Source organism: Kwoniella bestiolae, chromosome 2 (genome assembly GCF_000512585.2).
Source record: "Kwoniella bestiolae CBS 10118 chromosome 2, complete sequence".
Lineage (NCBI taxonomy): Eukaryota > Fungi > Basidiomycota > Tremellomycetes > Tremellales > Cryptococcaceae > Kwoniella > Kwoniella bestiolae.
In genome coordinates, this window is record NC_089242.1 from 1,390,482 (window position 1) to 1,403,424 (window position 12,943).

Below are 12,943 nucleotides of genomic sequence, written 5' to 3' on the forward strand. Positions count from 1 at the left end.
GTAGCGAGGGTGCTCATATCCACCTGCGGAAGAATATCAAACATGTCGATAGATCAACAGTCCCTCCTCAACGTACTAGAACGAGCCCAGAGACCCGATCGATTAGGTGGACTGGTGAAAGAGGCTTTGGTGTTGATAGAGACGGTATTGAGCAAGCTGGGGTGAGCTAATATGTTTATGATCCGCGATATAACGTTCAGCTGACCCCTTTCTGTGTATCAGTGAAGAATCTGTAGCTATGTCATTTAACGGCGGTAAAGACTGTAAGTCCTCTACAGCTCAACCAGCTTATCCGAGGATGAGAGTCCCCAACAGCTGATATAGTACGTTCTACAACAGGTACAGTCCTACTGCACATCTACGCAGCAGTTCTATACGCCCGTCATACAAATTCCTGTCAATCGACGCTCCTACCTAAACCAGACGCCTCAATCCAGATACCTTCCCTACCTCCCACACCTACACAGTCCTCCCCAGCCCAACCTCCTTTGACCCCTTCGTCTTCCACATCGATAGAAGGTCCAGCCTCTACACCTCCACCACGTACCGGTGATGTTCAAACCTCATTATCTCACGCAACCCATCACCTTCCATCGGAATCATCCCTCCCCTACGCCCCAATACGTAGCATATACATAACTGCCCCGAACCCTTTCCCAGAACTGGACGAGTTCGTACTGGACTGCACCAAAAAGTATAAGTTGGATCTATACAGATTCGGAGGAGGTATGAAGTCCGCTTTGGAAGAATGGTTGAATAAAGGTGGGAAGGGGTGTAGGAGCGTGTTGGTAGGTACGAGGAAAGGTGATCCGAATGATAGTGAGTGCGGCCATCTCCCGACTTTAAGCATATCGCATCCAGTTAAGAAAAGCATCAGATGGAGCTATGATATATACATAGAGAATATCATCAGATGGAAGCTACGATATTCTAGAAAATCGTTACTAACTGAGATCACACAGACGTCGACATCCTCGCACCCACCGATCCATCCTGGCCCCAATTCCTACGTGTCCACCCGATCCTCCACTGGACATATTCGGACGTATGGGATTTCCTATTGGAGTTGAAAGTCCCCTATTGTGGATTATACGATCAAGGGTGAGCCTGTGCATCCACTCACCAGAAATATAATATGGTTATGCTGACTTGTCGTGGGTAGGTACACATCCCTGGGATCAACTACCAATACGTCGCCTAATCCGTTATTGAGGAATCCTTGTACTCCCGGTGGATGGGATCCAGCTTATAAACGTATGTCGATCAATGCCTCATGTTTGTTTCTCCTACTGACTTCATTTTCGATCTCATAGTCAAAGACGCCTCTCAAGAACGTGCAGGGAGACATTGATCGCCCCACACGACTAGACAGATAGATCCAAGAATATCGTTGCTTTCTTTAGACTATACCTAGCATAACAAAGTTGTATACCAAGTCATGTAAATAATTCTCAGCGAATATCCAGAATCTCAATGCATATATCCATACTGAGACTGGTACAAGCCCTACACCAAAAACACTGATATATATATACCTTGTATATACTCTAAAACCAATACCCTAAATAATGCGATGCAGTATCTACCACCTAAAGCCCATTGAAATAAAGATCAAAACAAGACAAAACAAAACAAAGTATGACGTGGTATAAAAGCCTAAATTGTAAAAGCACCAGGAGAAACAGGTCCCATACCTAAACCTAACACCCAAACAACAAGTATACAACCCCCCTACCTGGTGGAATCATCAAAGCTCGCTCTCCTATCTCCTTTCCCCCCTCCGCCTACAGACGAAGGATCCAAGAACGACGTCGGCCTTTTCCCATCCAGACTTATTCTACCTTTCACCTCCATCTCTCCTGCACTACCATTGCCCGCATTGGTATTACTGCTCAACGTCCTCCTCATCTCACTTGGACTATCCGGACTGTTCTTCCCACCTCCATCTGCGCCACCGTCGATTGAGAGACTATTCGCAGCTTCAACTAAAGCTTCTTCGGATGCAGTAGAAGCTAATCTCTCCTTTGCATTCAATGGATTCGTACCGCCCGCACCGGAAGAAGAGGAAGATGACAAGGGTATCCTACCAGCCAATTTCGGAGTAGGCGTATCAGGCATCATCCCGTTCATCCCTATTCCTATCGGTGGGAAGTAATCCTGACCCGAACTCAATGTCTGGGAGATACTACCTTGCTGTCCTGCGTTCCCATTTAAGATAGGGAAAGACTGGGTAGTAGGAGTACCCAGTACTGCACTCCCCTGGTATTGATGGGGCGACTGCTGAGGGGGTTGGGGGAATCTGATGGGAGCACCAGGTGCAGAGAAGGGATTATACCCGAATGCATTAGGGGAAGTTACAGGTATACCAGGTGAGAAAGGTCCAAAGTTATTTAAGGACATTCCAGAGAAGCCCTGGTGGATTGGCGGTGTCTCGGGGTAGACGGGCGCATTGAATACGAATCCTGGCATTGAGGGGGTCATGGGAGGTAGACCACGGGTTTGGAGTGGTGAGAGTGGGTTGTCGCTCTGCATGGGTGGGAAAGGCGGCATTGAGATTGGTCCGGGATGATGGAGTTGCCTGAAGTTGGGTGTATGCTGGTGTATACCGGGTGTTTGGTGGGTTGGGCTAGGACCGGGACCAGGGCCAGGTCGACCAGGTGTCTGATGTTGTAGCGATGTATTCAGACTCCATGGTAGTTTGGCTATGGGGGAGTTCTCTATGCTTCGATGTGGTCCCGCGGATGACTCAGCAGAAGTATCTATAGGTGCCAAGGTCTCGACAGCGTCTTCCTCTTGATTAGCGGCAGACGGCGCGCTCGACATCGGAGGCGTTTGATCCAAAGCTGAAGCTGAAGATACACCATTGGCGTGAGAAGGATCGATAATCGAGTCTCGTTCGAGATGGGCTCGTATGCGTTGACCCTGTATTTCCAGACTGCAGAACAATCAGTGGTCAATTCTCAGAATCAGTAGTCATACACAACTCACTCGTTGAACAAGGTCACTGCTCGAGCTGCATCTCCCTCAGATGCGAACAAGGCTGTACCAAACCCTCTAGGTCGGCCATTAGCATCGGTTGCGACACTACAATCGATCAATAATGCTCAGGAACTTAGTACAGTCTGCCATATAATCATCACTGAAAAGAACCCACTCAGCCCGAATTATAGTCCCCGCAGGTCTAAGCAGATCCTTCAAATCCTGCCATTGCACCGACAAAGGCAACTTTAGAGAAAGGCAAAGCTTCATCAGCATATCGCCCATGTAGATTTCAGCAGGACTCTCCTGATTCACTCACATTAGAAACAAAAATAACCCTATCGTGCAACGTATCTGGCGGACCCAATCCCAGACCCTGATGAGCCAAACCTTCAAGTTGCGGTATAGGCGCGATCGGAGCATGAGGTACAGTAGGTGGACTTGGACCTAAACGTTCTGCACCTGCACCGGCGAGACCTGCATTTGATAACGCAGGTGAGACGACAGCGAATGGCGGAGGAGGAAGCGGACCAAGTGTTCCTGGTGGAGGAGCCCTCTCCCCTTTAGCTGGTGAAGTGGGTTTACTGTGGCTTGAGGTGGGTCTGGAAGTGGGGTTAGGGGAAGTACTTCGTGGTAGAGGTATGGAAGGATTTGGATCAGGTGAGGTATGTGTATTCATGGTACCAGCTGAAAGTGAGCCAGCAAGTGGTGAAGCTGCTAATTGTGGGTATGGTTGTCCGTGTCCATGTCCACCTGTATTCTGCACGCTGATTGGAAGGGATAGTGAAGGATATAATGAGTTGGGTGATTGTGATGATGGTATAGGGGATGAGCCGCTGAGTGCCGTGGGAGGAGCTACCGGACTAGGTCCCATACCAGGTATCAAAAGCCCATGCGAGCCTGTGTGCCCTGGGAATGGGGGTCGTCCCTGGCCGGGTATCCAACTTGGTTGAGGAGTGAGGTGACCTGACATGGGGAATGGTGGATGTCCACTCGAATGGAAGGGGAATACCCCAGGTCGGTGGGGGTGCGGCGCATGGGTCTGAGGTTCATATTCGGGTGGCAGGCGATCAGGACGGACTTCGAGGGTACGTGTCTGCCAGGTGTATCCGTTGTATCGGTCTGTTCGAGGTATTAGAATGGCTAGTAATAGGAGCAATGCGAGAAGGGCCTCACCTATCGCTCGAGCAGCATCTTCCCTACTTCCCATCAAGACCGTCCCATACCCTCTACTCCTATTATCCGGTCCCAAGCTTACATCTGCTCGTAGTACAGTTCCAGCCTTTCTGAACAGATCTTTGAGGTCCTGCCAGCGGACTCTGTAGGGTAGCTAGATAGTTCAAAGTATCACCTAAGCAGCCACATAGTCACTCGAAGCAGAGACACAAGAGGAATAGTAGAACATACGTTTCCTACAAACAAGTTGACCCGCCCATCTATCCCCACAGCAGAGGGCAACAGATTCGTCATAAGCGGCGTCACCGACCTGTTTATACCTGCTACTATGTCCAGCAGTCAGCATACCAATTCCGAAAAGAACGAGGTATCATCACTCACTCTCTGGATAGTCAGGCTGCACGGATATGGGCGGAGGTGCATTCGCCATAGCAGCAGCTATCACCGCGTCTATCTCTGCTGACGTGGGTGTGCGGGAGGACGAGCGGAGGTGTTCTAGATGTTGTGCGGGGTTCATCTGTATAGTTGTTCGACGACGAGTCAGAATTCAGTACTAATGAGAAGAGTCACAGGTACACAAAGAATAGCATTTGGTTCTGTCAAGGGTATTCAATCGGAGTAAGGAAGGGTAACATAAACTCACAATAGGCGATCTCCCTCTCTCTTCATTATCTGCAGAAGCATTACGAGTCATACTGTTGCTCTGTACAGGTTGGGGTGGGGGTTCGCCATTATCCAACATGGTTGGTTCCAACAGTGAAGAAGAAGACATCTGAGTGTTCTATATTGATTTACCGGTCATGAAGCGGAGTAATAGAATGAGTATCGCTAGTAGGGGGTTTGAAGATGAAAGGGGAATGAAAGGATCTATGTAGTCTATCCATTTGGTTTGGACAGATAGTCAAAGTCAAAGTCAGCTCGGTCATGACAAAAGTGTTATAGTGATAGCTCGTATGGGATATGCACTACATTGTACATTGTACATAGTACATTGTACATTGTACACAATATACTAGGTACTGCGGATGGAGAGGAACAGTGCAAAGCTATGTCAGACTAAAGAACAAGGAACACTCACCTGAATTCCGTCGTACACGAGTAGTATGATTAGGAGTTGGTATATGAATATAATTATATAGTAAAGTAGTAAAGGTGTCTAGTATGATAACACCCAGTCCCAGATATGAAAGAAGCGGCAAAAGGGTATAAATGATATGTCGAAGCAGAGTGATGGGATGACGCGATGATATGACTTTGATCAACCTTTTTCACCTTGTAAGCCCAAAAACAAGGAAAGAGGAAAGAGGAAAGGATGTCGTATTCCGCTGAGCCCAAGTACCAATTACTCGATGATATCGATGATAAGAGTGAAGATATGAACACAATGTATTGTTCTCCAAGGGATAAGAGTATATGAGATGTCTATATGGGATACAAAGACACCAAGCATGCGTGATCAACCGGATATAACATAGTACTTCTGAACCTAAAAACAAGCTAACCGGCGGGTTGATCGTCACTGTTGCTGTAATGTGGCAGCACCGCACTACATCCTACACCCTATAACAAGATGAAGCTTGGCATGCTGCTCTGCATTCGACCTACACCACCACTCTATAAGCATCATTATCATCATGTATGAAAAAAGTATATACATCATGTATATCTGAACCGAGTCAATAAACGCCTGCACTACTCATCTATCGACAAACTCCTTAAATCTATCTCTCATTCCCGCTAAAACAACCCCAACAAATCATCCTGTGCACCACCCCCACCAGCCTTCTGCTGACTCTGTCCTTGTACAGGACTCGTAACCCCACTACCCAATCCCTGAGGGGGAGAGCTCAATCCCGTCAATCCAGCAAAAGCATCCGATCGATCATCCTGTAATCCCTGTATCCCACTGACGGTAGACACCGGAGCGACAGGCATCGTAGCAGGAGCAGCCATCGAAGCGGTCGAGAATAGATCCATGAGCTCATCCAATGGATTGGTCGATTTAGCCACATTGGATATAGTTGTTGAGGATATCCCACCATTACCTAACATCGATAATGATTGTGATCCATCGATACCGGATGATGACGATTGGGGTTGATCATCGTCGGCATCGAAATCTAATAGGTTTTCTGCTTGTTGGCCTGCTACGACGGTTTGGAGGGCTTTTTCTCGGGCGTTCTCTTCTTCGGGTCTATTCGCATATCAAACCAAAACATCAGTATATGACCTTATATTAAGGGAACTCGGTCGATTTTCCAGTGAAAAATAATTGTCGCAGGAGGAAAGGGAAACAGTACCCACTCTAATGCGCGTCGCTGCATCTCTTCAGCACCCAATCTACCTTTACCAATAAACGTAGCAGCTGGTTTATGGTAGACACTAGCCAAACTCGACACTTCCGCTAAGAGTTCTTCGAGGATCGCTGGTGCAACCGTAGTTTGGGGTAATGATATAGGTGGTCGAACGGCAAGCACGACGGACTGTGATAGTTGCAAAATTAGCCTTGTTCCGAAATGCAACAAGCCAGTATTCCCGGGCAGTGGACTTGACAGACAACAAAAGGTGACGCTTTGAACCAAAAACTATGACTCACCTTAGCAGCAGCAGGATCCGAGGACAGCAACCTCCAATAGATATACGCTCGATCCCTTACATCCGCAGAATCACAATCCTTCGTAGCGGCCTGTAAAACTTTTTGCACGATCGTCTGACTCTCATCGGGTTTCTTCAAGAACAACTTGACAATAGCAGTGAGTGTTTGAAGTTGGACCTGTAGAAAAAAATTCCGTAAATCAGCTGCACGGTCTCCAACCGTTTCAACCCAGCTGAGACACTCACAGGATAACTTTCTTCCTTGAATGATTCCAAGAAAGTACCCAACAGCTCATCGGCGTTCTCAATCTTCTCTGCGTATTCACCGATTATCCAAATTAACGAAGCCTTGGCTTCCGGCTCATCAAGCTCTTCTAGATTGGAACATAATGTTGGGATTATTCCTTCGTACGAATGAGGGTATTTTCGGAATATGTCCTAATGGAGTGAAAAAAGACATCAGCTCAACTCCCTCTCATTACAAATCATCGGATGTTTACTCTCTAACGGCGTCAAACATTTGGACTTACCTTGATCACTATAACCGCTTCCTGCACCACATAGCTAACTCTAGTCTCTATCAGATCCATCAATACCCCCACACATCGCTCAGCAGCTTCATCAATCTTGATAGCTACTTGGCCAACTGCTCTGACGGCTTTTCGTACGAAATCAACGTCTACTTCGGAGGCGTATCTGAGACAAATAGTGGATCAGCATCTGATGCCCCGCTATCACTACTGTACGTGTGACACATGTTTGGGCGATGGCCCATTCAAATGTGGGAGGTGAATTACCATGATTCTAACATGATAGGGTCGATGGGAAATTATGGTCGAAAGAAGCTCCACCCACTCTTTCAGCTCCCCCAAAAGCGTATCCACATTCTTCTCACTAGCCAACCTAACCATAATATCCAATTTCTCCACCTTCACATAAGGCGGATCATTGTATTTGCAGAAGAACACTCTCATCTCGTTGGCCAGTATGTCGGGTCGTTTCTGAAGTAATAGGTTGATATTTCGCAATGCTACCCATTGCACTTCGGGTGGTGAGGAGATGAGCGTGACTACAGAAGACTTGCGTCAGCATACCACTCAAGAACGCACAGGGTAGATGACATTAAAAAAAAAACATACCCAATGGTGGAGCCATTTTACGGGTAAGTGATTTGATGAGATCTTCTCGAGTGACAGCTTTCATATGTATCATTATGACCTGAGGATCGTAAAGACAGTAAAATCAGCTCAGACGGCTCAGACAGCCTTCCTAGTCGTCAATGTGGGACTTGGCGAAGTATTTTGATGATCCTGGTATATGAGGGGACAATGGAAGACCAGACCCACCTTGACAGCCCCCAAGACCACCGCCGCATTAACATGTTGGAACTGCGGCATAACCCTCTCGCAAATATGCTCCGACTCCTTCTCGTCCACTGCCCTATACCTCGCAAGGGTATTCAAGATCGCAATTCTACCCCATTCCGAACACTCGTTCAGCGCCACCAAAAGTTTCGTCAATGTGGGTGGATCGATGATGAATAGTTCGGGGTTGGGTTTGGACGAAGGTGGTGGGGTGGATGATCTGCCAGGTGAGGCGGGGGGAGTAGTTGGGAGGGCGAGAGAGGCTTCGTATATGTCTGCGAGGGCTGCTACGGCGTTTGCTACGACCTGGAGGTAGCGGAAGGAAATGGTTAGCATCGCGTCTTAGGGCGGACCACCACCTCCGTCGAGATAATCGAGATCCAACATGAAGCAGCAGTGGGTTGAACTCCTGCTCCCATGAACTGATTGACGATGTCCCCACCAATACCCTCCCACGATCGATCAACACGACATGACAGTAATGAAATCCCGACCACTCACCATAGGATTTCCATCCCCGATCAAATCCCTCAACGTCTCCACGAACCCATACTCCACGCATAGTTCAGGCTTCAGATCAAACACCTTTGCCACGCACAGCGCAGCCGTCTTTCGTACATAGGGATTCTCATCTTTGAGACACCTCGAAAGCGGGGAAGCCAGGTAATCTAAGATCTTCTCCGCACGAAGGACAGACATGGTACGGATTGCCAATGCTCGGACGAGGGGATTGGGGTCGGCGGTGTCCTATCATAGGTGAAGCCGAAAGGAACAGGATTGACGGTTCAACTTGATAAGCTTATCGTTCTCACCAAGAGTATCAGAGAGAGGTTTGGAGCTCACCTTGACGAATGTGTTGACAGCGAGAATCACCAACTCAGGTTGTGTCTTTGCGTAATTCATCAGATACAGATAAACCAGCTTCTTCTGCTCCAAATCGTCTGTTTGCTGTACATAGAAAAATTGGATATATCAGTTTTTGATCTCCTAGGTCGCAACTTCGCTGAGGCTGGCTCTACAATGTTGCCTCCATGTCCAATATCATAACATCATAGCAGACACTTCCATGCAGAGCTCGAACTAGAACGAACAACCCACCATATTCTTCACCACATCAGGAAACAGCCCACTACAGTCCTTCCCGATGGTATGATTCGCAATCACCCTCTTGATCGCGTCTGCGCGCTTATCTCGATACTCCGAGTTGAGCTGCTGACGAAGCTCGTAGTTCTCTCCTGTATATTTGAGTCGAGGGAAGGGATGTCGGTTGATCACATGAGTTCATGACGGATTGAATAAGTAGGACAAATTGAAGGTTAATATGGGAGTCAACATCAGGGGTGTGGTTGCAGGTGGGGCGGTCAAGATGATACAATGGACGAGGGATATAGATAGACGTATGATCAGCTCAGATCTTCCATTGTGATGTTTGGGTTAACACGTACCCTTTCGGGGAGGAGCCATGGCCATGTTGAATAGATGATTCTACTGTGTAGTTCGCTGGTAGGGTATCAGGGGAGGTGTAGTCTGGACGGAGAGGGTAGTGATGCTCGATGCTGTCTAGATAAGGTATATGAAATAGTGATATAGATGAGGTGTTGTGACATAGAGAATAGACAACACCATTACCACCTTTTGTCATTGTTCGTTGCTGGTTGTTGGTGAGTACGAGTACGCGAATTGATGATGCGTCAATCTCAGCCACGTGGCACCCTTGCTTTCCCTCGATAGCAGTATGGTGAATTGTACCATACCAGATTTATACTCTTAATCATACATGCATACATACATACATACATACCCTCTGTAATCTATCCCAACGAAGCTCAGACTTAAGAGGAGAGAAAACGGTCCATAAGCAGACATGGAAAGATTAAGCAGCAGAGGCTTGAGACTTGGGTTTACGTAGCAGCACGGCATCATCGTCCATCTCATCCTCCGTACTTTCATTCCCACTCTTCGAGCTTCTACTAAGTACATCCTCCGAATCAGAGTGCGATTTCCCAATATCAAGATGGATCGTATTCTTCTCTTGATCTTGGGTAGAGCTTTCCTTGGTTTCTTCATGTACAGATTGGTCCGCTTGTGAGGGCTCAGCTTGTAATTCCCGTTGAACTGATGGTCCAGGTTCAGAGATCTCTTTGAGAGTATCAAGCATCTTCGTTCTAGTATCTTCAGAAAGTTGAGTCACGTCGTTTGCAGTCAATCCAGTAGTGGGTATAGGAGGTAAGACTAGTGTCAAACGAAACATAATCAGCATTCTTTATGAGAAAAGCATAGGAGACGGGACTCACCCTTAATTCTCAATTTCCCACTTTCAAATCTCGTCCTCCCATCAAACAACCTATGATAATTCTCCACCACTACAGGAACGATGGGTACCTGCGCCTGTACAGCTAGGTGGAAAGCACCTTTCTTGAATGGGAGTAAAGCAGGTTCGGCGGATGATGATCTTGTTCCTTCTGGGAAGACCCATAATGAAACCTACGAAGTACCAAATATCAGCTTATGCGCGGTTTTTTCCTACCTTAGGCATAAAGAGGTACGAGGGTGAGCTGAAGAGCGAGTCAATACTCACCCCCTTCTTCTTCATATCCTCACCGGCAGCTTGTAAAGCAGCCAAGGCGTCCACCCTGTTAGATCGATTAACAAACACTGCTCCAGACAACGACACTGTACAGACTATATTAGCTAATGTTTTGCCGAGTCCGATCATATGGATAGCTGCGACTTACTGAATTGCCCTAGTCCAGGGGTATACTTCAATTCCCGCTTAGCCATTATAGCAGCCCGTTTAGGGAATATCCTTCCTAGGTATAAAATATCGAGGAAACTGTTTACCTCATGATCAGCTGATTATGTTCGACAAAGACACCACTGCAGCTATAAATCCGTTGGCAAAAGGATGAACACACCTCTGATGATTCCCTACCAACACCGCACTCTGTTCCTTCCCTCCTCGAGCAGTCAACAGCCCCTTCAGATGTTCTTCACCTTCCACATCAAATGTGATGCCCACTGCAGGCGAGCAAGTAAGGTAGAAAGATCTTGCCACCAGGTAATTGATGTTCAACCGCTATATCACACACAGCATCAGTACCTTTGCCAAGACACACACAGACGTTTGTATTGGGAAAGGGTGCAAGAAGATGGGGGTAGAGGGAGGTGGCAAAACTCACTTGTCCAGTGATAGTCGCCAATATACTAACGACCACTCCCCACAGACTGAGTGCTCCCAACGTAGAGACGTATAATGTCAAGTGATAGTAGAACCTCGCTCGCTGGTACTTCCTTGACAATATACCTAGGGTCGATAAGGCCAGAGTGGAGGCTAGAGCTATGGGTTTGAGGAGCCAACCTAGTGCCATGGTGGGTGATATGGTCGTATATGTTGGTATGTCGAAATTGAATTATGTCTATATCTATGATCTATATGAGTGTTGATGAATAACTATGTCTAGTAGTATCATCAGATGGAGATGGGATGAACGTTTATGGAGGAAAGGAAGATGCTCAATCATGGAAGCATCATGGACATGGACATGGGGAAGAGAGTAAGACAGTCACCCGGTTAATCCGGCGGATGTCTCATGGCTTATCCAAGTTATCCATTTAAGAGCCATCAATGATGACGTTCACCGAGCGAGTGTCACCGAGCGATGATGACAACAACAACTACAGCGTTGATAGTGAGTAAAGCGAGTTGAAATGCGTTCATACCTTCGTCTATTTTAAGAAACAGCCAGCACACTAGAGTCACTCATCTCCCTGTTCAGTGCCAACAAGATGGTGAGCCCAGTTGTACATCCTACAAAGTATCAAGGCTAACTAAGTCATGATGATCAAATAGTCCACCAGAACCGTCGACATACCCCAGGATGTGATTGCGGCCTTGAAGAAGTTCAGATTCACCAACAGGAAGAGCACAGCTGCTATCTCAGGTGAGTATCGACATCAATCTCGAATGTACTTTGAAGACGGATTAGGTAACAACGGACGACTCCGAGCCGTATACTAACATATGAACTCTATCACCAGTCAAAATCGTCAAGGCAAGTCTATCAATGGCAGTAGACGAGGAATTCGAGGATCAGTCGATTGAAGAGATAGCAGAAGGTGAGTGTCTGTTTCCAAGAAGATTCAAACCCGACTCGTGTCATGGTGATACTGACCCTTGTCAATGTCGATTAGAATTACCCGAGAACCACCCTCGTTATGTCCTGTTATCCCACGAACTGGTAAGTTGATCCATACAGACACCTCAATAAGAAGCAACTCATGATGCGAGATATATGTAGAAACACAAAGACGGACGTATATCATACCCCCTACTCTTGATAAACTGGCGAGTCTGCTCCTACACGTATACATTCTGTACAAAAGCTAATGATTGCCTGATTGATATAGGGCACCGAGCGGAGCACCAATGGAACTGATGACTCTCCATGCTAGTTCGTTGAATTACTTCCAGCAAGTAGCGGAGGTAGCCAAGGTAAGTCAACCCGAATGTACGGATCTTACTTGCAGAGCTGATATACTATTCTAATAGGTGCTGGAGGTACGAGATGGAGCAGAAGGGTTAGATACCAAAGCGGTAGATGACAAGTTGCTTGCTAATTAGACTGAATGTGGATCTTGACGGTAAAGGTTCTTGCATAAAGTAAGTATGTACACATCTGACATGTACCTACTTAACATTACATATCAACTCAAGCAAATCTGCCAGACACCATTCTCGTTGACGATCACACTAATTCCACATCTAACAATATACACATATCCGGTAAATGATAGCGCTAAATCAATATCTATACTAATTTAGTTAAATC

At 46.9% G+C, this 12,943-nt stretch overlaps 5 protein-coding genes across 5 annotated transcripts; 2 read left to right on the forward strand and 3 right to left on the reverse strand.

The window, feature by feature from the left end:
* Nucleotides 1–42: 42 nt before the first annotated feature.
* Nucleotides 43–1,351, forward strand: I302_103664 (uncharacterized protein; the record flags this gene model as incomplete). Its single annotated transcript, XM_019189035.1, has 6 exons — nt 43–161; nt 223–263; nt 340–819; nt 963–1,101; nt 1,163–1,254; nt 1,314–1,351. 6 exons carry the CDS (start codon nt 43–45, stop codon nt 1,349–1,351), a joined length of 909 nt encoding a protein of 302 aa, XP_019048597.1.
* A 380-nt stretch (nt 1,352–1,731) lies between these two features.
* I302_103665 (uncharacterized protein) lies at nt 1,732–4,897 on the reverse strand (the record flags this gene model as incomplete). Its single annotated transcript, XM_065869711.1, has 8 exons — nt 1,732–2,935; nt 2,989–3,084; nt 3,155–3,225; nt 3,299–4,101; nt 4,156–4,309; nt 4,387–4,478; nt 4,537–4,672; nt 4,799–4,897. 8 exons carry the CDS (start codon nt 4,895–4,897, stop codon nt 1,732–1,734), a joined length of 2,655 nt encoding a protein of 884 aa, XP_065725783.1.
* Nucleotides 4,898–5,892: 995 nt separating this feature from the next.
* On the reverse strand, nt 5,893–9,584 carry I302_103666 (uncharacterized protein; the record flags this gene model as incomplete). The annotated part of the gene is made up of 12 exons (XM_019189037.1): nt 5,893–6,349; nt 6,460–6,638; nt 6,752–6,928; nt 6,997–7,188; nt 7,281–7,446; nt 7,606–7,819; nt 7,890–7,968; nt 8,097–8,420; nt 8,616–8,861; nt 8,958–9,062; nt 9,213–9,349; nt 9,560–9,584. The coding sequence occupies 12 exons, from the start codon at nt 9,582–9,584 to the stop codon at nt 5,893–5,895; spliced, it is 2,301 nt and encodes a 766-aa protein (XP_019048599.1).
* Nucleotides 9,585–9,987: 403 nt separating this feature from the next.
* Nucleotides 9,988–11,482, reverse strand: I302_103667 (uncharacterized protein; the record flags this gene model as incomplete). Its single annotated transcript, XM_019189038.1, has 6 exons — nt 9,988–10,346; nt 10,409–10,598; nt 10,693–10,787; nt 10,850–10,947; nt 11,030–11,190; nt 11,294–11,482. 6 exons carry the CDS (start codon nt 11,480–11,482, stop codon nt 9,988–9,990), a joined length of 1,092 nt encoding a protein of 363 aa, XP_019048600.1.
* A 257-nt stretch (nt 11,483–11,739) lies between these two features.
* Nucleotides 11,740–12,735, forward strand: I302_103668 (uncharacterized protein; the record flags this gene model as incomplete). Its single annotated transcript, XM_065869712.1, has 8 exons — nt 11,740–11,803; nt 11,857–11,903; nt 11,965–12,055; nt 12,153–12,230; nt 12,306–12,352; nt 12,413–12,459; nt 12,522–12,606; nt 12,664–12,735. The coding sequence occupies 8 exons, from the start codon at nt 11,740–11,742 to the stop codon at nt 12,733–12,735; spliced, it is 531 nt and encodes a 176-aa protein (XP_065725784.1).
* Between the last annotated feature and the right edge of the window lie 208 nt (nt 12,736–12,943).